Below are 27,887 nucleotides of genomic sequence, written 5' to 3' on the forward strand. Positions count from 1 at the left end.
ACTATTTATGGACTCTACCTACCTGCTTAGAAATGAAATTAAATCAAATAATTTGTGGATTTTGGTTCTTGGTAAAAAAGATAGTATGAACAAAGGAAACCCATAGGTATAAAAACCTCATTTGAACTTACATTTTAGTTTTTTCTAAAGAAATAATAAGAAGAAATGATTATTTGCTTTTGATGAACTTGGCTTTTCCCCTAACACATCCTCAGAGAAAAAAAATGAACTGAAATCAAGAAACAGAAGGCCCAAGGAAAGGAGTCTAATGGAATGCATCAGTGTGTAGGGTTATTGTTCTTCAAAAAATCAACAATTAAACCATTCTCCATCGCTCAGGGATTCGATACAATCAAACCTATAATCTTTTGGAACTGAAGTTCAATGTCTTATATCAGATTTGCTTTCTCTGTACTATTCCTTCAAAACTTGTGGAAATTATATTTTAAAATACTTTTTAAAAAGGTATGAAGAGAGTACCAGCCTCTGATCTCTGCTAACACAATCGATGACACCCAGCTCTGGTACCCTTCCTAAATGGAGGTGATCAAGTTAGCTATCCCCCATGACCAGAGGGCACCACCCAGGAAACCTCTGCACAACGGTTTCCTTTATTTTCTATGACTTACAAATACAAGTCCCCAAATTCTTGCACTATGAAGTAGAAGACAGAGTTGCAAATCACAGGGAAGGAAGAGGGAAAAAGAAGCATTCCCCTGGCCTCTAACAAAGGGAACTCACAGTGGCCAAAAGGAGGAACAAGCCTTTCCAACTTAGTTCTTCCAATTTTCACTCCTATATTATCCGCAGGAAGTCACCATTGGCACAGGGGAGGATAAACATGTCTGTTGGAAGCCTTTCACTCTCGTTCCTCACAGAAAGCAATAAGAAACACCTAATAAATAGAGTCATTATCTGAAATGTAGGACAGAGGACGTCAGGCCCTGGGAACAGAGGAAGTCAGTTCTGTGCCCACCAGTACAGAACTTGGTCAGTGGGTTCTGCAACTAGAAATGACAGCTCCTCAGTGTTGTCTCAGGGAGGCATGTCCGCAGCTTCCCACACTTGGACTCCAGAAGAACTTTGATGTGTAAGAAACACGAAAAAAAAAAAGTACACAGTAGCCAGGAAAATTCTGTTCAATGTCTGCATCAGGAATGTAGGGCCTGCAAGGTGCAGGACGCACTTTTTTGCGTTGGCCATTTTAGTATTCATGTCTCCTGAACTGCTTTCTAATACGTTAAGAATGAAACAGGAGACTGCGTGCAGGAGTGAGAAATGCAACAAAAGCAGTCCTGTAAAATAAAAACGAATGGAAGTGCATTTTAACTTCCCTTTTATTTTTAACAGTCAAGAGAACAACAGCGCCAATTGTATTGTTATGACTTAACATGTCACACTTACAAAAGGGCTTTACAGTCATTTTTACGTGTAATTTTTCAATATTTTTTTCTCAGAGAGACTGGGGAGCTCTGTCACTATTCTTAAGATTAATTTTATAATGTTATAGTAAGTGATTTTTCCAAAGAGGAGGACAAAAACGCAGTCTGTGCCAGCGTGTTACCAAAAGAGTCTTTTTGGTGAGAATAATTGGTCCCTTTGTTGTTTGGGTGGATCAAACCACTGGTTGGCTGACTGTTGAATTTGGCTTTCTTTATGTTATACACAACTACATTTTCATTTTCATTTATCTCCCCGTTAGTCAATTTATTGCTGTTTAAATGTTTATTACTACTGTAGTATTTCTAAAAAATATTTTATTTGTAGGTATTTTAATATCTAATAGGATTATTCCCTTTTGATCTGTCTTATTTATTTATTTATTGTTTATTCTATTATAAACAATAGAAGTCATCCCAATTTCCCCCCCTCTGCCCCGCCCCCCCATGTTTCTAAAATATAAATAACACAACAGGATAAGATCTAAGAAAAGTTATGACTGACCCTCCTTTTAATTCTACAATGTGTGTGAAGACTATGGCTTCTGCAGGGCAGTATTCATGCTCCTGCCTCCTTTCAAAAGGAGCGTGTCTGTGTGTCGGGCTGTGAAATGCTTGCCCCAGCCAAGTGGGCAAAGGATCCTGAGATTCACAGACTCCAGCGAACCTCAGGTTTTTGGGTTTTGCTTGTTGGCCTATGTGTTAGTCTGTATGGAGATGGCCATTCCGTAAGTAAGCGGACCCCAAACCAGAAGCTGCCTCCTGGCATGGGCTGTCATCCTCACCTCCCTGCCAATTAGCTCAGCAGCTGTTCTGGGTCAAAAGAATGGCAGCTGGAAGCTCTGCAATCCCTAATGTTGCGTTGCATTTGGGGAGAATTTGGATATTTTCTCATTCCAATGAGAAACATTTTTTATTATGATTAGATGGTCCAAATAATGTGGAAATCTTACATTATTTAGTCAACGTAGCCAAATAACATGCCTTAACTTAAAAATTCAGGCCAGCCTCAGAAATCACCCCAATAAACTGTGTGTACTTCGCCAGCAAACCCGAAAACTGTGCCTGCACTCGGGGTCGTGGAGTCACAGTCTAGCAGGTAGTAAACTCTATTTCTGAAAGTACAAGCCTCCATGAAATAAAGAGTATGAGTAGTGTAGACATTTGTTTCAAAACTCGGATTATGCTTGAACATAGAAAAAAGTTCAAGACCTTTAAATGTGTTCATATTATAAGAACTTTTCTATACATTATGCCTTTACTTCCTTCCATTTCAAATGTAGTGAATGGAGTCAACAGACACTCATCTCGACTTCTTAGTAGATTATTACACCCAACATAGAAAACAATGGGAAATAGACTCCCCACTCTGCAGCAGGGGGTCCAGGCCGTTGTGCCTGCTGTGGTGCAATTTTCCTCCCCTGTTTGTGGAGCGCATCAGTTGTTTGAAGCCTAAGGTGTAAAGGCCAGTGCAGCCCTTGTGCTGCTATTGGTCATGGCGTTACAATAACAGCAACAGTACCTACAATTTACTGAGCTCATGCTAGGTGCTAGATGGCTTATAAACACAGTTTTGTTTTTATAATACTCAAATTACGATGATTCAGTAAAGTACCAATGATTCAGTAAAGTACCCATGATTCAGGACTTGTATATGACTTGCTTAAGGTCATAGACATGGGTTTGAAACCAGTTTTGACTGATTCAAGTTCATGCTTGTTTACTACATTGCTCTAAGCAAAAAGTTCTATCAGGTATTGTGAAACATTTGAGTAGAGTGACCATATGTGCCAGTCCATACCTGTTGTCCCAGTGTCATTAATAGATCCCCATGTCATGCTGTAAAGTGTCCCAGTTTGGACAATAAGCTCAGAACATGGTTCAAAATGAATCTAAGACTTTTCTTAGGTATCATTAATGAAAGGTAATTAATCTTTTTGCCTTTAATGAAGGACTTCAAACAAATAGTGCATTGGACCTGGCCTCACTCATTTGGAAAAACAATTGGATTTGTAAATGAACGTCATTTATTGCTTGGGTCTACTATTACCCTGTCCTTTAGCCCCTCTTTCTCTATCTTTCTTTGGAAATCTTTTGTCCTTCCTCTCTCCTCCTCTTCATATTCATGTTTCACTGTACATAGGCTTTCTCTATTGATCAAGTGTTAGAAAATGAATTCTTTAGTTTTATTTTAGTTTTTGTTCCTGATGAATCTTTACAACACAGCTTGGTCATGCATTCAGATATTTAAGTCACTCTTTTTGTCAAAAAGAGATAAAAATGATTTTAAGGCATCTCTAAGGTATTTTCCTTTTTTTGTTCTCCTTAATCTCACTGCTACTGCTCCACCACTTTATACTACAGCCATAGTGGACAGGTGTCTGGGGAGCTTTCTTATGGCAGTTTCCGGACAATGCTACCGCAGGTTTAGCTGGGGTAAGCCAGCCCCCAAATGTATTATTTCAAGCACCTCATATGTCTTTGCTCCTCTTCTGCTCTTATGGGTAAACTGTTGTCATGTTTCTACCATTTTAAAGGGCTTTCAGTACAAGGAAAGGAAGTTATTTCAAAAAAATTGATAAAATATAGCCCTGGCTAGTGTAGCTCAGTGGATTGAGCGCGGGCCTGCGAACCAGAGGATCGCGGTTCGATTCCCAGTCAGGGCACATGCCTGGGTTGTAGTTCAGTTCCCTGCAGGCCAGCTCCCAGCAGAGGACGCACAAAAGGCAACCATACATTGATGTTTCTCTCCCTCTCTCCTTCCCCTCTAAAGATAAATAAATAAATAAAATCTTTAAAAAAATTGATAAAATATATAACTACTTAAAAGACACACGCAATAAGAAAGCCTAACTTTCCCTTTTGTCAGTTTTAAATGCATGGCTTTGATTTATGGATCAAAATTGGTCATTTATTATTTTATTTATACAGCTCTGGGAAATTTTGACAGTTAGAATTTAGTTTTATTGACCAGGGCAGCCACTGTGCCCACGAGGGGCTGGTGCACACAGCCCGCTGCACTCAGGAAACGATGAGTTTTGATTCCATGACTGAATCAGATTGGGAATCATAACCAATATAACAATAAGTTCCAAATCTCAGTGCCCAAGGCAAGAGGTTTGCTGTAAAACACAATCACCCTTTAAGGAGGGAGGGAGGAAGATCTTGGGTGGAAGTTTGCAAGCACAATTTAGTGCAGCTGGGGATAAGCCACAACTCTATCTGTCGGTCCAAACCGTGGTGCAATAGAAGGGGTGTTTCTCTGAAAACCAAGCTCTGCAGACTAAAAAATTAATGAGCAAAATGTCTAAAAACCAAAAGGAATATTAGTTACTGAGCCAATAAACTGGACAACCAATTTGAGGTGAAAACTTACCAATGCCATTAGCCAACTTTTCACTTCTTGATGAACAAGAAAATAACTAAAAATTTTCTTTTGAAATATCTTGATCACTACCCCTCACCCCCCTCACCGCCTCAGCACACACAGCAACACAAACTCCTGGTGATTTTAGGCCAGTTTTAATTTAGGCCTATTCCACTACCAACTTGGCCACCTTTGCAATGTTGATTTAATCTCTTACTCTAAATTCCTGGTGCCGTATAAACAGACCTCCGAAGAGTCACAAATCAATAAAGTGTCTAATTTGAATGGCCATGTTTTCAAATAACTCAAGACAGCTCTAACATGAAATAAACAGGTAGGTAAATAAACAAAGGCAGGCACTCACTTGTGAGTATTTTCCACGTCTTCTTTTCATCATCGTAGTACTGAACCAAATTGCTGGGAAGGCGGTCCGGCCCCGGAGGCAGTCCTCCGACCAATAACAGCATTTTCTTGTTAGAACGAATTCTTCACCCAAAACAAAAGAGGAGATGAATAACCATATTACTGTAGAGCCTTTTCTGTGGCATCGAAATCATAACCATCAAAAGAATGTGCCTTGCTTGCCGACTTCGATATCATTTTTTCTTGTTTCTTCTCCCAGTCATGTCTCAACAAATTTTTTTGAACGAAGCAGAAAAATGATCAGAAGAGCCGCATATCCCCATACTCATGGAATAATAAGCTCCCTTTATGCAATTTGTTAGAGGTTCATTCTAGAACGACCTTTTTCTTATATTATCCCTTTAAATCATCACTCTTTACAGCTGAGTACACATGAAATGCTCTGGAGTTGTACTAAGGTTAAGCATTAAAGTTGCATGTCAAAAATCGTATTAGTCAAAATCATTATTATAAGCCATTCTCCACTCAAAGAACCTTGAAAAAATTAAGGTTATGCAGAGAGTTTGTGAGCCAACTCTTTAATCACCCAGGGAACTTCAAATACAAGTTTGGTGCAATTAGTAGCCCAGGGCTAACTGGGGTGGGTTAACCAGTATGATCAGGACCTTTTGTTTGTTTAACTTAGCTGGGACTTCTGCCTTCATCCCCTTCCCGGCTCCCCCTCCCCTCTCCGCCCCACCTACCACCCCATCCCCGGGCACCGCGGGTGACCCAGCAGCACCGATTGGTAAAAATGAGACTGCGAGGTTGTTTTGAGCCTCCCCAGAGTGGAGCCCTGCCAATGCTTGCCACCGATCCAGCGGCATGAACCTGCTCAACTGTGCAAAGTCACTCTAATTCCCTCCCTCTGTTTTTCTACCTTCTCCCCCAGGGGGCAACCACTGAAAGGAGTGACTACCCACCCATCAAGAACTGGCAATTCACTGCTATTAACCGTGACTGTGATTCCCAGTCTGCCTGGCAGTTCCTGAGAACAGGCCTGCACTGTCTCATATGCAGTAAAAGCTATAGGATGCACCCTGGCCGGCAGACTCGGCCTGATGGATGTACATCCTCAGGAACCGTAATGGATTGAGCACACTTGTGATTGGAGCAGGGAGGGGAGGCCCAGACCCCTACGAGGGGCCTGCTGATTTAACTGTCTCTTTACATGTAATTGAACTTTTCATTTACTTGAAAGGCTGAAGGTGGTGGTGAAAGAATCAGAACAAGCATGATTGAAGGAAAAAGTCAATAAATACAAAAGGGTTCCTCTTAAATATGATCACAAGCCACAGTGTGGCTCCGAGTCTATTATTACATACTCAACCCTCGTTCAGGTTCAAGAACGCTTGGTGAAATATGCCCTGTGGAGAAGCACTGTTTGTTGGTTAAGAACCCAACGTTGGGCGAGTTAAGGTAATACGGTTAACGGCATTTCCACGTGAAGGAAGGGAACAAGAGAATTCCTTTAATGAAACTCTGGCACCACTGACTGCATTGTGTATGCCTCAGTCGGAAAAATACCTTCTGAAGAAACTCCAAATAGGGACTCGTTAACAGGAGGAGCCATACTTACAGAAGAATGCCGAATGTGGTATTGGCATGCGATGTTAATTCTGCCACAGACAAAAAACTCAACTTCTCTGCATTTAAAGTACTTTGAACTTGTACCCTTGTAGACCAGTAGTTGGGAAATAAAAACAGAATTCAATAGCAAAGAGCTCCATATGTTGATGTTTTCAGTGATTGGGGTGGTTTGTTGAGATGGGTTAAGGAAACTCAGGGCAGGAGGGACCTCTCTTTTACGTTGAGGAGTATATACAAAATTGATGTGTCATATAATCTAAATGCATGGTTACAGAACTAATATAAGACTATTTTTTAATACTGTAGTTTTAATCCACCATTGGTTTAATCTTATACCACTCTGTGAGTATAAGAGAAATCAAGATGAGAAAAAAAAACTTTTTAGGTTGCTGTCAATTACCTTGTGTAGACAGACCTGTTCAGCTGGAAGTCACAATTCTGTGGCTGTTGTGACATGACACATTTATGTGCTGCCAGACTGCAGATATAGGCAGATTGACCAATATCTGCTAGTTAGGCTTAGCGGAAAGGGCTCATTCCAATGGTGGGGTCACTAAAGCAATATAATGAAATCTTTACCACTTAAATACATATACTGCTTTTAAAATGCATTACAGGAGTGACAAAGGGACATAACTGCATGACTCAAATATGTCTGTAATGTCGTTTTATTAATTAATAAAGGCAGCTTCCCTGGACCAATCACTGGTGATTTTCAACATTGACCTAAATGGACCATCTCTGCAGATGAAAAAAAAAACCCAGAATCTTTGTCTTCTCTGCCCAAAGAGCCAGTCATTACCACCTGTCCCCTAAGAACTGGACTGAGACTATCAACATGTAAGCCACCGAACAGCTGGCAAATGGTAGCTTCGACACTGCCAACAATGACATGATTCAAAGGATTAGCTAGCATAGCAGCCATGGAAGCTCTCCACAAACTGAGATAAATCTCTACACCACCCAGGCCTTGTCAGGGATTATGATGAGGAATTACACGGAAGTAAGGAAACCTCATCTACCCTCATTGGCTGTGTGTTGTCTGGGAAGGAGCACCGCTTCGAATTCATTACATGTGGCCTCCTTCGTGAGGGAAGCCACATTCTAATTATTTTGCATGTTTTATGTCCTTGTTCTTTCGATTTGTTATGATATTTTCCTTAGAGCATTTTTGTTTCTACAGCTTGCTACACAATTTCCCAACCCAGTGCTGACATTATTTAACTCCAAATGAAGTTTAAAACTCTACTGTGCGAAGGTGAAGCACATAGAAACCGAAAATAGGATAACACGTGAGAAGTAGCATAGTACAGAAGAAAGAACATGTAAAATAACAAAATGCGTTAGAGTGTTTTTCTCACCATTTCCTCCATTGACTCTCGAAACAGCCCTACATGGCAGGAATAATAGCTCCGCCCTGCGGGGGCCAGAGGCAGTTCCTACAGTTGAGCAAGTGGCGGACACTGTTCGGACACAGGCCTCCTACTTTACCAGGCTGAGGTCTTTAAATACAAATTTAATCTGTAAGATTTATTTTACTATAACTTCTAATTTAGACCCAGATGACCTGGATTCTAGGGTTAATTACTATGGAGTGAAAAGGAAAGTTCTGTGTAAACTCTAAGGTCAATTATTATTATTCAGTCTTTAGATATTGACGGTATAAAGAGGGCTTTACTTCAACACATCAGATCTCATTAAATAGTTAAAAAAGAAAAGTAATATTTTTCATGGAGATTCTTGCTGAGTTTACGGATACAAATGCAAGCTAATTAAGTGGACTTCACTACCTAATTGTTATGATTTTGTTCTTGGAACATTATTACTTTAATTTATTGGCTACCTTTTCAGCCTTGTTATAAGAAAAGTATATATTTGGACATTACATAAAACTATGAACCTTTCTGGGTCTGTAAAGGGACCTAATAAAGATTACTTTACATTTCTTAAGAACAAAACAAATGAGAAAACCCATTACATTTTTTACTTCGATATAAATGCAATGCCAACTATTCAGTTACTCCTAGAAAGTAATACATGTGAATAATTCCTGTAGAAAAGCTTCTGTTCCTTTTACAATGTGCAATTATAATCGTGAAAATTACAATAATGACAGGTAATAATGATATGTATCAGATATTGAGAACTCCGATTATTATCCTATTTGTTAGGTATATGTGAACTTCAATTTGAAAACAGCATGAAAAAGATACCTTGTGAACTAGGAAAACAAAATTCAGAGAATTAACCTGCTAAAGTGGGTTTCAATGATTCTTTTCTAAATAATTCCAGCCAAGCCTTACAGGTTTAATTTTAGATTAGGCGAAATCTACGAACATGCCTCTACTGCATAATTAGAGTTCCTTCACATAGCTACATGGCTTACTTTTCAAAAGCTCTTTACGTAGGGAAACAATTCAGGCAAAATGTGTATATTCTCTTCGGATATGTTAATATTTTAAAAATACTTCTTTTTACTTACCATCTTAGCACCTCCTTGACTGAAGTAATGCATTTTCAAGGTGAGGAGTTAGAGAAATTGAAACAAAGAGCTGAGTATGTCATGATTAAAATAGTACTTGGATGCTTTTGATTTGAGTCTCTAGATTCCTACATAGAAAAATATGTGGTTAAAAAGGAGACGGGATCTAAAGACATCCTTTGTTCCAGCTCAGTAATTGCCCAACATTTGCCATGTGTCACATTTGTGCGTGTGCATGCGCATGTGTGTGCGTGTGTGCCCATGCGCATATGTACTTTGGTTCCCAGGATGAATGATTGAAGGATGACCTAAAACCTCCTGCTGTAAACAAATTTTTCATCATACTGGTTTCCTAAGTACAGTAAAGTCTCATTTATTTTTATTTCAGTGATTTGGAACTTTAATACTTGGGAAACAGGCCGGATAAAGGTTTTTTTTTCCATGATGCATAAAGTTATCATTAGATGGAAAGAAAAGTTTTTATCCTGGCTGGTGTGGTTCCGTGGATTGAGTGCTGTCCTGCAAACCCAAGGGCCACTGGTTCGATTCTTGGTCTAGGGCACGTGCCTAGGTTGTGGGACAGGTCCCCAATTGGGGGATGCGTGGGAGGCAACCACATATTGATGTTTCTCTTTCTCTCTTTGTCTCTTCCTTCCCCTCTCTAAAACAAATAAATAAATAAGCAAACAAATAAATAAATAGGAAAGAAAGAAAAAAACTAACCTATTTAAGAAATCAGGTAGCCTGTTAGCAGTTTAGAGCTACCAATGTACATTTAGACTAAATTCACTTCGCAAATAATAAATAATTCTCATTTATTTATTAAGGAAAATATTCTGTAGTTTTCTAAGCATCACTGAATCAGAGAGTCAGAAGAGAAGTTTGAAGTAATCTAGTTCAATGATTTCCAAATCTGGTAAATCAACAGGATCACGGAGAGGATTACAAAATTTAGATTCTCTTTTTTAAAAAAGTTTATTTAATTATTTTTCAAGTACACAACAGAGTAATAGATAGATTCTTGACATAGATTCTCAGGTCCCCATTATTCCCAGAGATTATGACTCAATGGGATGGGCCTTCAAAAACAATAGCTGGGCCCTGGCTGGGGTAGCTCAGTGGATTGAGCACAAGCCTGCAAACCAGAGGATCTCGGTTTGATTCCCAGTCAGGGCACATGCCTGGGTTGCAGGCCAGTTCCCTGTAGGCCAGTTCCCAGCAGGCCAGTTCCCAGCAGGGAATGCACAAAAGGCAACCATACATTGATGTTTCTCCCCCTCTCTCCTTCCCCTCTAAATAAATAAATAATAAAATCTTAAAAAAAAAAACAATAGTTGCACAGTCTTTCAGCTGATTCTAACAGACAGCCAGACGGGGCCACTGACTTGGTCTGGTTTTCTATATAACGTAGAAATCCTTTTAATAGTTTTTTCATAAGTATTATTGTTGTCAGTTAAAAATTCATAATGAAGTGGGCCTTACTTTTGTAAACTGACTCTGTCGCAGAAAGTTAATGGACAGCTGTGTTAGATAGATTTTTTTCTCCTAATGATGAGCTGAAAATCCATTCATTTTCTTTTCTCTCTCTGGAAAGAAAGAGCAAGTTTTCACCTCTGTGTCACGGCAGCGCTTCAAATACTGGCAGGTGGTTGCCACATGCCTTCTCTTTCCCATGTTGAAAACGCCCACTTCTTTCTGAAAAACTTTTCGTTTCCTTTAACATACTGTCCACTTCCTCTGACTATCTCCACACTATCATTGTCCCTTCCAAAAATGTGAAGGTCAGATTGCCACAATATAGAAAATGTGGTATGTGGTATAACATATGCACCTTTTTCAAGGTTTTCTAAAATCACAATAGTCTTAGCAGCCACAGCTCGGTGCTGGATTCCTGTTAGCTTCCAGCGCACTACAAACAGATTTTTTTTTAAAGCCCAAGTGTTTTCAAGCCAGGTTTTCCCTATCCTCTATTTCTTCTAGTTAAACATTTCCAACACCAAATGCAATACTGTTTGTAATTTTTTTTTATATTCTCTACCGGTTTAGGCACTTCGTTTTGATTTATTTATTCTTTCATAATTACTGAGTCCCCACTATGTTTCAGGTCCTGTTCTAAGCACCAGAGGTACTGGTGGGAAGGAGATGGATACATTCCTTCTTCCTCATAGCACTCTCCCTCATCCTAGTGGGCAGATCCACTGAAAACATCACAGTTTTTGAAGCAGGACAACCTGGTGTTTAAGGGTGTGAGCCTCAGGGAACTTGAGACACCTGGCTTCCGCTTTTCCAAACTCAGTGACCTTGGGGCAGCCTCTTTGTTCTCTTTAACCTTATTTATAGAGTAGGGAAAACAACAGACCTAAGATAGCTTTTTAAAATTTTTAGGATTAAAAGAAATAATATGTGTAAAGCATTTAAAACAGTGCTAAATAAATACTACCGTCTTCCTCATCCTTATTGCCATCACCATCATCAGTACTAGCTACACCTTTGTGTAATTTGCAGGTGTGACAAGCAAGTGGCCTATGTCATGTAAGTTTTATTACTTAAAAACAATAGAGTTGCATTTCCATTGTTCAGCTACTTTAATTATCCTGACTCTTTCTCTCTAAAACGATACCAAATCATTGAGGTTTTTACTCTGTCATTCTCCATACATGGCCTTTAGGAGAGTGTGGGCTTTCTTTATTTTTTTAAACAAAGTTTTCATGAAAAAATGAAGTGGTTTTAAAGTGGCAGAGTAAACTGGGGTGAATAAACATTATCCAGTCTTTCATCGGCCCAGTTAATTTTAACTGGGTTTACATTCTCTTTCTACCACTTCATTGTTTATATCCTTGAGCTTGTATTCAACCTCTTAAAGCCTCAGTGAACTCATCTGTGAAGTGGGAATTTTTTGAGGGCTCAGTGAAGTCACCTAAGTGTAATGAAAAGATAAATCTTTGCTACTTGTAAAGAAAACCACCTTCTTCAACAAATAAAAGCCACTTTGTGCCGTTGATGCCTCTCTGCATAATGAGGGGAGATAAAAATGAACACTCCCCACATAACCCAGAAGGGAGAGGCTGGGGAAGATTGGAATGTTATGACTCTTTCCTGTGACCTTCCGACTTCAGTGGACTTGGCCAAACCTATGATGGCTCAGCACTTTACACAAGCAGTGAGCGATCGGCAACTTCACATCTGGTGGGACAGCGGTGATGTACAGTGGTGAGGAGGAGGCAGGAAAAGCCAGGAAGGTGCAAGCCCCGGGCATTCACAGAAATGGGGATGCGTTTTGGCTTTCCACAAGACAAGGGGTTGTAGCCCTCCATAACAATTTTATCAGATCTTTATATCAGATCTGGGATATGGGTTGCACGTGGAAAATATTTACAGAGTTACCCTAGTAATCAATTAAAAATGATCATTTTACACCTTAGAAATCAATCCTTGGAATTTTGGTTGAAAATCAATCCTTGGAATTTTGGCATATTTTTGGGGTGCTTAGAATCCTTGCAGATACCATAGGTTGCACCATTTTTAAATAGCCAAAACACAGGGTGGGGCAAAAGTAAGTTTACAGTTGTTTGTGTGGAAAAGAAGAGAATGATAGATAAATAATAAGACTAAACTCTGCGTGTTGTGTACTCACAAATGTAAGCCTACTTCTGCCCCACCCTGTATTTACTGCATAAACGTGCTTCATAAAAATAAAAACCATTAGGCTTCCTGCAGTGGCATTGATCCAGATCTCATTCATAAATTCAATTTACTCTCTCGGCTGCCCTGTCTCTCTGGTAAGGAAGTCATCAAAACCTATGATATCAAGTCACCAAGTTTTATGGTAATAAAACTTGACTCTTCTCCCTTTTTACTATATTTAATGTTTACCAAGTGGCACAAGCTCTAGAGCTGCAATGTGTCCTCGATCAGTCTCTGCTTCCCAACCACACTCCCACTGGCCCAGTTCAGCGGGACTGGCTCTCCCCGAGCTGTCCTTGTGGCACTGTCTTTGCCATCTGAACTCCTGCTCCTGTCTAACCGACCCAGCCTACTTTGTCTGATGAATTTCAGCACAACTGGACATTAGTGATCAACTCCAATCCCCTTTTCCAAAACTACTAAGAAATTCCCTGTACCCTACCACCTGTAAAATACAAGTTTCAACCTCCCTTCTCTCTCTGCCTCTGCCTGTGTCTCTCTCTCTTTCTCTTTCCCAGGTAAATGCCTTGTTTGAGAGTCTTTCCAGGGATAAGAGTTTCTGAGCGAAGGGCTGAAAGCACTTGAAAGAGGAACTTCAGATGGAAACTGCTTAGACCATTGGGGAAAGTAAGTGGAGGAGGTCCTGAGTGGTCGTCCAGGAGGACACTTGGAAGAGCAGGCAGCCTCCTCTAAACTTCCAGCTAGAATGGCGCCCCAAGTCCCCAGAGGAGAGCTGCTACCCTTTTCTTAAAATTTTCCAGAGAAGTAAACTCCCCTGAGAGTTTGTTCCAGCTGATTTGCTGTTGTATTTAGGTTTCTTTATCATAGTTGTTCTTGGTAATTACACAGCAGCTTTCATGGGAAGTGCCTTTAAATAGGCCTGATAATGCCTCTCTGAGGTAGGTAAACACAAAGTATCATTATCCCCATTTAACAGATGAAAGGATAGAGGAAAAGGGTCTCAGGCACTTTTTCCAGTGCATCAGGATAGGTTGCATTTCCTCCATTTCGCAGAGGAAATATCTCCAGGGCTTTTTCACACAGCCTTTCTGCAATTCTCAGGCATGGCCTTGGCTCCTGTCTCCTGACATTTCTCCCAACAGGAGTCTGGCTGTGTGGTGACTAGAGAGGGGTCAGTCATGGACATACTTCGTTTTTCTAAAATGAAGTCCTTTTAAGAATTTGTTTGATCCTATTATAAAGACAGTGCATGTTTACTGAGAAACATTCTGGCTATACTTAAAAGAAGTATAGGAGGTAGGCCATAAATGCTTTCTGTATGGTTGGAGAAATGGTAAACAAAAGAATGAGTTGGTGAAAAGAGTCCGGGTCACTTGTAATCACAGGGACTCCCCAGGGACATGTCATTACCGAGTCTTTACCACCCTTCCTTTTTTAACCCTGTTTTAAGGTCCAGTCAGCACGTGGGGTGGAGGTGGCGTCTGAAGGCCAAAGGGAGCAAGGGAAAGGTCCGTTTCTGAACTCCAGGCTGGAAGAGTCAGAACGTCGCCCATTGGGGAATGGACAGCCTTATTGACTCACTCTCACACCTACCCTGATGCCTTCACCCAGCCCTGCCCCACCCCCATCTTTTATCCCTACTCCACCATGTCCAAATAGCTGGTCTTGCTGTTGCCACACCACCACATGCACCAGTTTGATTGGATATTTCTGTTTATCATTTTGTTCTTCAGGGTCAGTGTTGCTGGACAGAACGGGAGCCACCCAGAGCGGCAGGAGATTTACCGAATTTCAGTTCTTGGCACAACACAGGCTCTTCATTATATTTGCCATATCCACATTCTATATTGCTTACTTAATATTTTATTTAAAACCGCTCACTTAAAGAAGTCTTCAATTGCCGTCTTTCCTTGTGTGTCCTAATGCTGACTGCTCTTAAGAGAACTTTTAGAAAATGTACCTAGGATGAGGGCACCTCTCTGATTTAATGATGTTGGATGAAACCCATCATTGGTGGTTTTTTTTAAAGCTTTCTGCATGATTTTCATGTGCAAGCAGTATTGAGAATCGTGCCCTAAGCACTTATATTTATGAATCATGGGCTTCATGGGTTAATTGAGTTTTACCTCAAATACTTGTTAAAATCTAGTAATATAAAAATATAGTAATATCTAAACTATTAAAATAAATTAGAAAAAAATTTTCTCGTGTACCATCTGAAATTGTCTCAAAACCTACCAGTGGGAGGTAAACCATAGTTGAAGACTCCCTATAATAAATAAAAGAAACTAGGACTTTAAAATCTGCACCTCTGAAAACCTAGTCAATTCCAACTCAGCCGCTCACATGTTTGACTATGAGATCAACATCTTCAGTGACTGTAGCTTGGCATCTAGTCATTTTAATTAGTCACCTTCCCTTCCCTTCCTCCTCAGCCCAGCCCAGCCCCTGTAGGGCCTCCCACAATTCCTCCCTGACATATACTAATTCTAGAACACCACCATGTCCTTCAGCAGGTAGGTGCAGGACACATTTCTCCGGCCACCAAACCTATAGACTGACTAACGATGGCAGAGACAACGATGACAGAATCGTCTTAAGCTCTTCATCTGAATCATGAAATGCAAGTTTCCCAAAAGACTTAGATTATAAGTCTCAAGGGCCAGAATGGGTCTGTCGTTATACTGCACAAAGTCCTTCACACTTCATTCCTCGTCCTTTGCTTCGTGAGGGACAATGGCTTCTGGCCAATTTCCTACTCACTGCTTTTTCCTCCTTCCCCACCTCCCAGAATAAAGCTTCCTTTAGCAATGAGAAGTGGCTGAATATCTTCTTTTCTAGGTTACCTGTACAATCCCTAATTCTGATGTCTAGTACTCAATGCCTTTCTTTGGAAGAGCATAAACTGCAATGGAAATAGCATCTCCTTAATCCTCCCCACATCCCTGTGAGGAGGTTGTGTGGCAAGTACTACCTCTTAGACTAATCCTCCTGCAAGCGGGGTGCAGGGTCTCTCCACTCACTAGCACAGAAGCTTGCTACCCAACCAGTGGGAGGGGACCAGCAGTGTTTGTGTGATGATAGCCAGTGCTTCTCCTTGCTCAGGAGAGAAGTGGGTCTGTGCAGCCTGTCGAAAAGTAGCCTAGTGGCAAAAGGAGATAAAGCATCACTCTCATGTTAGTGATGAACTCACATGTAATGCCTGCACTTAAACTCCTAATAAAGCCCAATTATGAGATTCTGCCGCCTCCTGAGAACCAATCTCATTATTGAGACTGCTCTCTCTCTCTCTGCCTCCCATCTGGCTGGCTTTGTGAAGAGATGAGTGACTTCCTGACCCCAGGAAACTCTGATGTCTGCTGCACAAGCAAAAATGCAGAAAGACACAACAATATAGAATAATGTTGAAAGTTCGAATTTAGGATATAACATCCCCTCCCCACAGATGACTTGTCTGAGTGTCTAGGGCATACAGTACAAATGAGCATTTCAACACAATCACATTGCAAAGAAAGAAGTTCAGCCTTTCAGGATGATGTGGAGGGGAAGCAAGGACGGACCTCACCTGATGGTCTAGGTACTGATTTCGCCCATCACTCTAACTCCAGGGAGAGATTTCTGGTGGGAAGTGAGGAAGCTTGTTTGAGGGGCCGGAGCCAGCCTCCCAGCAAGCAGGCTGTTTCCAGTGGGACAGTCACCGCAGGAGCGGTGTGCAAGGATACAGTGAGAAAAGTTAGTTAGTAACCAAATAGATTACTCTGGGCTTCTCTTGGAATATTCATGGCAACAAATTGGTATCTGTCTTCCAGAGAAGGGAGTTTTAGCTGATAGCTTCTAAATGGGTCAGACTGTGTTTTTAGGGGGAAAATGGGTCTATGAAATCATCCTGGAGTTAAGATAAATGAAGAGGGTTGCCCTTATTTTGGGATAGATACGCAGGAAAGACTGTGGCAGGCCCGGGGTGAGACAATGAGGGGTGGCTTGTGGGATCCAGCTTAGACACCCTGCTGCTGGGAGTGAAATGGGAATCTCTCATCCTCCTCCTCTCTTCCTCTCCCTCCCCACGGGGAGCTAGTTCTTTCTGTTCTTTGCTGCTTCGCCAACCCTGGAGGGGCTAACTAAGTAAACCTTAGCTCCAGTGCTCTGCAAGGTCTAGGGTAGCCTCCCATATCCATCATCTCCAAAGGACATGTGCAGAAGCCTCCAAGACCCACCCAATCAGCCAAACCATGACACAGTCCTTTTCAATGATTAGGTCTTTGACAGGCAGAAACAAATTATTCTGGGGAAATTTACTGCATTCTCTGACGCTATATTGTGGACACTATACTGCATCGCTTGAATCATTCTGAAAATTCTCTAGAGCTAGGTACCCAAATTTCACCATCGTGAAATAAATCCCTGGAGTCTTGTAATTCCTGTAAATTTCCCTCTGACTCATTGCTCTCTCTCTCTCTCTCTCTCTTTTTATGTGAGTTATTCAGATTTCTTTTAATTTTGTAACAAGTTTTCATCAAGCTTTTCTTTCAATGAGCTACTATCAGTATTTTTCTCCCATCTTCTATAGATAGGCAGCAAATTGGAAAACAAGCAATTATTTGTTTAGTCCCATGATTTTCAAAGTGTGGTTTAAAAATTCTGATAACAAAACCTCCTGGGATGTTTCCAAATATGCAGGTTCCTGGGTCCACTTTACAGGTTGATTTATTTAGAATCTCTAGGGTAGAGCTGGAGAAGATATCTTTTATTGAAGGAGATATATTTTATTTTTAAAAAACTCTATGGTTGATTCTTAAAAGAACTACTGAGGCGAGATTTTCTGGGGCGGAGGAAAGAGGACCTCCATTTTTTCTCTTCTAGCTTTGTACTACTGCAAGAGCTATTAATATATTGCTGACTTGGATAATTGCTCAACCACCCATAGAGCTTTGCCTGTATAAAGCCAGTTGAAAAGCAACATTTCAGTTAACTTCCCTAACATATTTTCTAATTCCTTGTGTCTTATTCTCAACCCTAGTTATGAACTAAATTGTGTCTCCCCTCCTCAATTCATATGTTGAAACCCTAACCTCCATTACAAGGTAATTAAGTTTAAATGAGGTTATCAGGGTGGGGTCCAAATCCTTTAAGACTAGTGTCCTTGTAAGAAAAGGAAGTGGCCCTGATAAGGTAGTTTAGTTGGTTAGAGCATTGTCATCCAGATATGCTGAGGTTGTGGGTTCAATCCTGGATCCAGGCATATCCAAGAGTCAACCCACGAACACATAAATAGGTGGAGCAACAAATCAATGTTTCTCTTTCTCTCTATTTTTCTCCCTGTGCACACAGAGGGAAGGGCGTGTGAAGACACAGCAAGAAGGTGGTTATCAACAAGCCAAGGAAAAAGGCATCACCAGAAACCAACCCTGCTGGCACTTTGATCTTGGACTTCTAGCCTCCGGAACTGTGACAAAGCAAGTTTCTGTTCTTTAAGCCACCCAGCATGTGTTACTCTGTTATGGCAACTCAAGAAGTCTAATCTAGCCATTCTTAACAAAACTGTCCAGCCAAGAAGAACGTAGGGCATGAGTCCCACACCACTTGTGGGAATTGAGGACCTTTGAGCCTCACACCCACTTGTGGGAACTGACACTTGAGAAAGAGCCTGCTATGGTCAAATTCACATTATTGCCTTGAGAAGGGGGCTTCCTAATTTTCACTACACAACAGCTATGCTTTATAGCAGTCGACCGACTAACTACCCTCTGAATGGGGAATTAGGAAATGAGGAGGCAGGCTCCTGCTCTACTTCTGCTTGGTGTGCAGCTACTGGGCACATGTAGTAAATGTTAACGGGTAGCAATGTTCCAGTGGAGGAAGGGCAACAAGGAGGGAAAGCACAGATACAACTAAGTGGAGAGAAGTGTTTTGCATAAGCTTTTGTGGCAGACGTTAATTAGCGTCTAGAAGGCTATAGACATACATTTATTTCCTTGTGCTTTCAGAAATGTTCAGTGTTTCTTATGTTCCGAGACTCTAAAATTTCCTTGCCATAAAAAACGTGAAGCATTCTCCAGAAACATCTTTCTGCGGTGAGGTTCTTTCTAGATCAAAAAGACGATTGTTTTCTGGAACCTGAGCTCTCAGTTTGACTGAGCTGGTGGAAGGTTTGAAGGTTTGAGGGGCTCCTTCCTGTGCAAGGGGGGCCCTTCCTTGGAGTGGGTTTCTACTTACACTGCTTGGGGCTGGTTTAGTCAGCTGCTTCCCAGCTCTGGAGAAATCACCCACCTTGAATTTATTTGAGTGCATCAGAGTGATTAACATTTCAGTTTTGCTTTGTCTGCTTCCCCCCACCACCCCAAATTTTGAATATCAGAATGAGTGACAGTTGAAGTTTGTTAGGCTCCTAGGGGTTCTGAAGGGACTGCCTAGAATGCGCTCCCTCCTTTGTGTCCCCAACACTTCTGCTAAGGGGAGATGCCTGCTCTCTATACACACACCCACACACACACAAGACTAATTTTAGAGAGCTTATCTGTTTTCTCGGGATCTGCTGGTAGTGCATGCTCAACACCATAACATTATCAGACACTTTGTTAACACTTTGACCCCTTGAATATCCAGATTAAAAAAGTTATGTTAAAATTTGTACGATTTTGCACTCAGATCTATGATGATAGCCTGAAGTCATCTTTGTTATAAGTAGAGAAGTAAATCTTCTAACAGAGAGCAAGAATTTGATTGTTCAAAGAGATTCACGATCAAAAGAGAAATTGTTCCATCCAGAAGCATAAACATTAAGCTTAGAAGATGGTTTGCTGAATATTCTTCCATAGCCACACACTCAAAGCAACAGCTAGTGAAGTAACAGTACCTAACCTACTAAGAGTAGTAATTTCTTATCAAGAGCTGCAGATATTTTTTGTCTCTAAGGAGACTCGTAAGGAGGCTGTAAAAAAGGAAGATGCAACTGGACAAGTGATGATCATGATGAGCTTCTCCATGTCAGAAACTGCCCAGGTAATCTGTGAAGTGGAGGCCTCAGCTGAATCTCAGCTGTGACTGAAACTCCCGGGCTGGGCTGCCTCCCGCTGAACCCCATAAGGGACACTGCATTCTCTTTCAACTGAGGCTGTCTGTCCTTAGGTTTGCTTTTTTTTTGACATATTCTTCTTATTCTGCAGTGATTCTTATGATTTATCACTGTCTAGGCAGCCAAAGAATTTTATCTCATTTCCCTAAAATAATTGTTGTATAAACATAGTTTGAATAAAAATTTCCTTACGTGCCTTTAAGAGAAGTTAAGCAAATAGCTTAATGGTTATTTTTTTCTTTGAGTGAAAGATTTGCTACACCAAGTCCAGACTATTACTTAAGAAATAAATGCCTAACTGAGAATAACGCCAAAATAATCACACAAAGAAAACAAATGACAACAAAATCAACCACCAAGCACCAAAATTTTAAATAATAGACATATATGCCATATAAACGTATCTGGAGAATTTTCCAGTATTCATCTACATGCATCTTCATTTTTGTCAAATAGAACTGCTGATTCCTGCAGAAGGTGGTCCTGGCTATGATCTACAAACCACAAGAAACCCATTAAAATTGCTCTAAAGACTCTCACAACTCAATAAAAAAAGATCCCCCAAAAAAACTAACAGAAAAAACCCCAAAGATTTTAAATACACATTTTTCCTAAATAACTAACTAAATAAAAGTGGCCAATAAACACAAGGAGAGATGCTCAACATCACTAATCATGAGTGAAACGTAAACCACAATGAGATAACAGTTCATACCCATTGAAAAGGCTACAGTCTAAAAGACTGATAATAAGAGTTGGCAAAGAGTGGAGAAAGCAGAACATGTACATATTGTTGGTGAGAATGCACAATGGTGCAGCTGCTTTGGAAAATGATCCTCAAAAGCTTAAACATTTGTTCAGTGTTAACTATATAACACATGACACAGCAATGCCATTTCTAGGCACATGCCCATGAGAAATGAAAACATATGTCCACACAAAACTTGTACGTGAAAGTTCATAGCAACATTATTCATAGTAGCAAAAAGTGGAAACAACCTGAATGCCCAACACTGATGAATAAAGAAAATGTGGTATATCTATACAGTTGAATCCTGGTTAGCCGTAAAAAGGAATGAAGGGCTACAGGCTACAACCTGGATGAACTTTAAAAACATTAAGCTACATGAAACACATCAGTCGAAATACCACATATTGTATGCCTCCATTTATATGACATTTACAGAATAAACAAATCTATGGATCTGCGGAGACAGAAAGGAGGTTAGTGGTTGCCTAGGGCTGTGGGGGTTGGGCTGGGGGAAATGGAGGCTGATTGCTTACAGGTATGGGGCCTTTCAGGAGGTGACAAAAAAGCTCTAAAATTAACTGTGGTCATGGCTATATAACCCTGTGAATATACTAAAACCATTAGATTATACACTTTAAATGAGTGAATTGAATGGGATGCAAATTATATCTCAATAAAGTGTCTACTCTGACTCCACCGTGGTTTTTCTGACTTTCCCAGTGGCTGACAGGGGTAAACCGAGTGGGTGGAGCAGGCTGCAGCTCCGGTCACAGGTGGGTCAGACGGCCCGCCATCTAACATGCCTATCAGAGCGGCACTTGGGACGCAAGCCGTGGGGGTCCAGCTCTAGGACGGACCCGTTGTATGGCACTGGGAGTCTTCATGAGTGAATAGAAAGGCGATTATATACAAACAGAACCATTGCTCTAAAAATGAAAACTACTAGTCAAGTATTCGCATCCAGGCACCACGATGTGTTATATACAAATCCTTCCAATAATCACAACTGTCTTCAGGAGGTGGGTATTATCATGTGCACTTTATAGGTATGCAGTCTGAAAACTGAAAATAAGCTAAATAAATTACCGAAGGAAAGTCAGCTTGTATGTGGTCAAGATGGGGTTTGACCTGTATCTGTCTGACTGTTAGGTCTCAATTTCTATGCAATAGAACTGTTTAAGATATGTGCACTATAACATAATCTTTTTATTTGTACCTCCTAGTATGTCATATTCTCTCTCTCATTCATGTATCTATATTTGTATCTGTATATATATCTATATCTACTAGCTTCACTTTGTAGTGCCTGCCTGCAAATGTCATTTTGGAGTGAACACTTGTGAAAGCCTTAAAACAGGGAGATTACAGGAATTGCCACTGACAACAGTGGTACAGTTGTCATAGTAACCAATCCACCAAATTGGTCTGTGCTAGGAGGCACACACTCCTGCCTCTCTAATGCACCAACACTGGCTGGATCCCTTGTAGTATCGATGAGCCCTTGTTAATGCGTGTGAGGTAGAAAGTGCAGAGGTCCCAGTGTGTATCTTTAAAACACGGGAATTGTTTCTTTAAAGTTCCCCTTTCTGACTCACACAGATCGTGCATTCTCTCTCCCAAGCCCTTCCATTTGCCTGTGGTGACAGGTGTGGGTGGTTTTGAAAGTTGCTAAAAATCAGGACCAGACAGTGGTCTGCTGCTTTGTTCTAAGCAGCATTTATAAATATGACTATTTTCCTTTTTGGCAAAAAAAAATTGACCTTCCCAACCCAATAATTCCTCACTCAGTGCCAGACTGTGAAATCAGTGACGGTTCCACATCCATCCTCACGCACAAAATAGACCTTTATCTATAAAAACACATCTCGGAAGTCACTGTACAGAACATTTAAAGGTGGAACCCGACATGCATGTTGGCTGTGGATACACATACATCCACCTCTCCACATTTTTCCAACAATGCCTCTACATTTTAAAGGACTCTTTCTTTTTTAATATCAGTGCTTTCTTTCTCCTCTTCTCCATTTCACTGGCCTCGTCTGTCTTCAGAGGCACCTGAAGGCACATAAGGCGGGGAAGTGAAACCGACTGTGATTCTTCAGTTCACTTCCCCGCAGCCTCCAGTGCGCCAGTCTCCATACGGTGGCCCAGCTGAGCTGCGGAAGTTCGGAGTCCCCGGGCAGGGGCAATTTCCCAGCCCGCTGGCAGGCGCGCTGGGAGCAGAGACCCAGGCACACGTCTGAGGCTCTGGGAGCAGCAGCAGAGGAAACCTCTAAGCTTGAGTCAATGAGATTAAAAAGAAGAGGGACTCTCTTCTACGAAAGGATGAATTGAAAGACCTGAAGAGCTGAAAAGGCCATCGCTTTCTTTCTAAAGAATTAAATATAAACTGCAGATAGCAGTGAGAAATTCTAATTTCCCCACTTCCTTCTGATGCCCTTGTGGTCACCTCTGGGATCCTTTCAACCCCATTCTCCTGGTTTTATGAATTTTGTGCCATCTGTGGAATCCCAGCTACGTTCACAATTTTTCTTGATTGCAAAATGTGAATTCGGGTCCATTTTGCTTAACGTATCTTTTAAAATTAGTAACAAATTAATTTTGAAGAGCATTTTCTGTTTATTTAGACGTTTCTTTATCTCAGCTGATTGTTAGCAAAATGCTAGTGACCAGAACTATAACCCATTTCACTGATGTATCAGTGTATGGGGGTAGAACATACATTCAGGTTTATGATTTTGAAGGTAAAAAACATGCTGAATTTTGCATTATGGAATTCATCCATGGAAGGGGGAATCCTTAGCAGAGCTTACAAATTACTCCATGATTTAGACAATACTTCCTGCTCAATCTCTAACCACATGTACCTCCTTTCAGCTCCTGGAATGCACCAAACTCTTTTCTGCCTAGATGCTCATGTACGTTCTGGTCTCTTGGCTTGTGCTTTCCCCAGCTGCATACGCTGTCTTTTCCCTAGACCTGGATATCTCATCTTTCAAGGCTCATCTTAACCTCTTCTGGAGACAAGAAAGTCTTTGGCCACACTGACAAGGTTGCAGCACCCCACAGCAGCTCTTACGGTCTCCTAGCACGTCCCTTGTTTCTAATCCATAGAGCGTGGCACCACTCTGGTTAACGTATGTAATTACTTCCTCTTTTCCCTACACTGTAAACTACATGAAGTCAGGAACACGTCTGTCTTATTCAACTCTGCATCTCAGAACCTAGCACAGGGCTTGGAGCATTCTATATGCTCAGTACAAATTTGGGGGCTGGTCAATAGCAGAACTTCTTTGAGCATATATAAATTTATTTTAAATTTGGGGGCTGGTCAATAGCCGAACTTCTTGTGAGTGACAAATTGCAGTGCATCCTCTCAAGCTCCCACTGCAGGCACAATACGGTCATGGGTACAGGTTTAGAAAAGCTGCCCAAGGTTGCGAAGGTCCCCTTTTACTCAGTTCTGCTATCGGTTCCGATTACTCTGGGAATTCAGATGATTTTACAAAGAACATAGTAATATTTTCATTTCCTCCTGTTGGCATAACAGGCTGTCCCCTCTGAACCCTGACACTTCTGAGAAGACTGCATTCAGCCCAAGAACAAAGAGCTTCTTATTAAATGTCTTGATTAACTCATATTACAAATCCATAATTATTGAACTGAATCAAATTATAGGAATGAAGTTACCATGATTGACCTTCTTTTTTTCTTTTGGAAACACCTTTTTTTATTCTTTTGAAGACTGTGTTTTCCTTTTAACGGAATTCTATGTTCACCTTTAAATGATAAAAGCTGGGTATTTCATGATTTAAATGCTGCTAAATTTGTAATTATTTGTCCAACAAATACTGAACACCTAATCTCCAAGTTTGAGAATTTCTTTGCCCATCCTTCTTTAAGTCCTATTTCTTTTTTTTTTCAGATGGCTTCTCTCTTAATAATTTCTTTGAATTCCCATATTTTATTGCCTTTTTCTTATTGCCTGTTTTTCTTCTCTTTTCATTTTCTTGTGATTTATTTTCTTCCTTCACATCATAAAGAGTTGTTATTTTCATTTCTTTAATATTGCAGACTTAACTCTAGTATCTTACTGCCTCTAATGATGCAAATAGTTCTAACCCTATTTTCACTAATATTAATTCTGATGCTTATAGTAAAATGGACATATTCACTGTGTCATCTATGTTACAACTGAGAGTCCTTTTTCTGGTTAGCTCACTCTCCTGTCCCCATCATAACAGAGTTGATTTGTTTGTTTTAAAGCAGTCATCAGTAACTCGAGCATCATGAATTCTTTTGGAAGTTAATGGAAAGGACATGACAATAAATATATTTTCTGAAATTCTAAATGAATAACAGAAGGTATAAACATTTATGGCACAATGATTGTTAAAATGGCTTTCTTGAAACAAAACAGATACAGAATAAATTTCCAATTAGAATAATTTTGTTTTATGCTATTAAAATATACAGGCATTTTGGTAATCCTGGCTGCTACCTGTTGTATTCATCACCTGTAAGTGTCACACACACAAACAGCTTTCTACTGCCCTCTCAGAAACGAAGCTGATGTCATTCTACCCACCCCCCCCCCCCCAATGCACAGAAATCTAGGGGTCGGGGCAAGAACCTTTTGGTTTATATCAAAGTTTCAAGGCTTTGTTTTATTTTCACAATCCTTTTTTCTGTGGTTAAACTGAAAGTTCTTATTTTTATTGATTTATTTAAAACATATTGGCCCATTCTATTTTTCAGTAAGTCCCTATCATAGGGACAAAACTCAGCAAGCTCGTTATTTAACTCCTTAATTGCAGAACTAATAACTAATTAGGGCAGACCAATGTGAAAGAATTTCAGCTCACCTCTCACACTGAGCTAAGCCAGATCCTAGAGGGTCGACCTGAGTTGTATTTAAGACAAATTCCAATTCATGTTGGACTCATATTTTTGGGTCAAAATCAGACAGGGAGTTAAGTGCTTTCGATAGAAATATTCGGAGCAGTCACTGTCTAGTGACTATCCAATGGGGGAGTAAACACACAGGTCAAACCCACAACAGCTTGAGTGCCCCTCCAGAGTTACCCCCATAGGACACAGCAGAGAGCTCCCACAGACACACTGCACTCAGCCCAGCTGATTCACTCAGAGGGCAGCAGTGCTGGCAACACGTGCCCTTTGATCAAAGCAGCTGGAAATACAGGTTGGCATTTAGAAAAATAATTGTTCACATGTTCATTTATATGCCTAGATTAGTTTGCTGAATATATGCATGTCGATCAAAGAGAGTGGTGTGTAAAGTGTACATGGCTACTCTAATTTCCAATTAGAAATTATTAAACTACCATGGAAATAACATTTAACCCTCTTCTGAATAATGACCAATCTATTATACTTGATTCTATATCCAGGCATCTATATGCTTGAAAAATGAGAAACTCATTCATCATTTTTAATTAATTACTATTTACTTCCCTGGAATTACTATTTAAATTTTTACATCTTATTATGGAAAGTTGAAATTTTAACTTGGCAGGGTAGAATTATTTCGTCTTGAATTCTCTCCAAGTGTATGGGAAAAGATCATTGAGACTCTTTCCACTAGAAAAAGGACAAAATTCTGTGTCCATTTTGTTTAGTGCTGGCTCCCAAGTGCAAAGAATGGGGTTAGCAAACTTTGAAAAAAATGGGAAAAAATCCAGCCTCCCTCCTGTTTTTGTGCAGCCCACACAGAGAAGATGGTTTTCACATTCCTCAACGACTGGAAAAAATCAAAAGGAGAATAATATTTCATGACATGTGAAACCTACATGAAACTTTGTGTACACGGATGACACTATTGTCACCCAGCCATGCCCATTCATTAATGTATTTCCATGGCTGCTTTTGTGCTACAAGGGAAAAGTGGTGACAACAGAGATCATGTGACAGCCTGCCTCCCCCCACCCTCTGCAAGCCAAAAATAATTACTATTTGGCCTTTTACAGGGAAAAAAATGTCAGCCCAAGGCTTAGAACAATACCTCTCCTGAACTTCTTTTAAAGCCAGATACATGCATATTTAACCCTCACAAGTTTCTTTTTAAAGGAAAGTCTTCAGTCTATATATAACTCTAAGAACAATCCCCAGATTATATCCTAGCATAGAGAGAAGCGTAGTAAGAAGTTGAACACCGTGGGTGAGAACGGAGGCTCAGGAGCCGTACTCCCTGGACTCAGACTTCGGCTCCACTACTTAGCAGCTGTGCAATTATTGACAAAATGCTGAACTTCTCTGTGCACCAGTCTTCCCATCTACAGAATGAAGCTTATGATGGTACCCATCACTTAGAACTATCATGCGCATTAAGTGAGTTAACATGTAAAATACTTAGAACATCACCTGGTATGAAGTATAGCTGTTCTAAATAAAGTAACATTTTTACTACATTTTTATGTCAGGAAAATTGAGATATTTAGAAATTAGCTCAGATAATAAGTAAACCTCCACATGTTCCTAAATATGGGGAAAATATAAGCAAAATTAAAATGTGAACATGTCCATTTTTGTCAATATGTCCCCCTCGCCAACACAATGTATTAATACATACTCTAATTGCCTTTTGATTGTAGGATATAACTATTTGTCTCCCACACCTGTGGTATAGGAGATAATTTTGTAATCAATGGTCCTGTTGCATGCAGTAAACACATTGTATTCTGAATGGTTGAGTAAATTCTGAAAGAAAATCTAACTACCTAACAACTTCTAATGTGAGAGTATCAAATTGGTATAAAGCAAAGTAACAATTTAGAGAATACCTAGATACAAGATTAGTTTGTTTTGTTAAGGTTGTTATTCAGTTCTTAGAAAGAGCCAATAGAGAATATTGTATTACATTTAGAGCAACACTTTCTAAACACCCAAGACAGAAATAAAACTGTGTGTTAGAAAATATAATGGCTTTTTAATAATTGCAGGTCCTTTTAGCAAATAGATTATTAGTACTCCTGATGTTTAAATAGATTTTTACATTAATTTGTGTGAAATCCTTAAATAGGCTATGTTTTGTAGGAAGTGAAGTCTTTATAAGGTAGTCTTCTATCCTCTACAAAATATAATATCTTAAAAACTATATGCTAATACAGAACTCTACATGG

The 27,887-nt window shown here is 40.2% G+C and overlaps 1 protein-coding gene across 1 annotated transcript in view; it reads right to left on the reverse strand.

Moving 5' to 3' along the window:
* KLHL14 (kelch like family member 14) overlaps positions 1–27,887 on the reverse strand; it is a 93,747-nt gene that overhangs the window by 60,429 nt on the left and 5,431 nt on the right. Inside the window, exon 2 of the mRNA XM_037032601.1 lies at positions 5,171–5,292. Coding sequence (XP_036888496.1) covers positions 5,171–5,292 — 122 coding nt within the window. The remainder of the gene's footprint in view (positions 1–5,170; positions 5,293–27,887) is intronic.

The sequence above is a fragment of the Sturnira hondurensis genome, unplaced genomic scaffold, assembly GCF_014824575.4.
Source record: "Sturnira hondurensis isolate 20B ecotype Veracruz unplaced genomic scaffold, ASM1482457v3 Scaffold0001872, whole genome shotgun sequence".
Classification (NCBI taxonomy): domain Eukaryota; kingdom Metazoa; phylum Chordata; class Mammalia; order Chiroptera; family Phyllostomidae; genus Sturnira; species Sturnira hondurensis.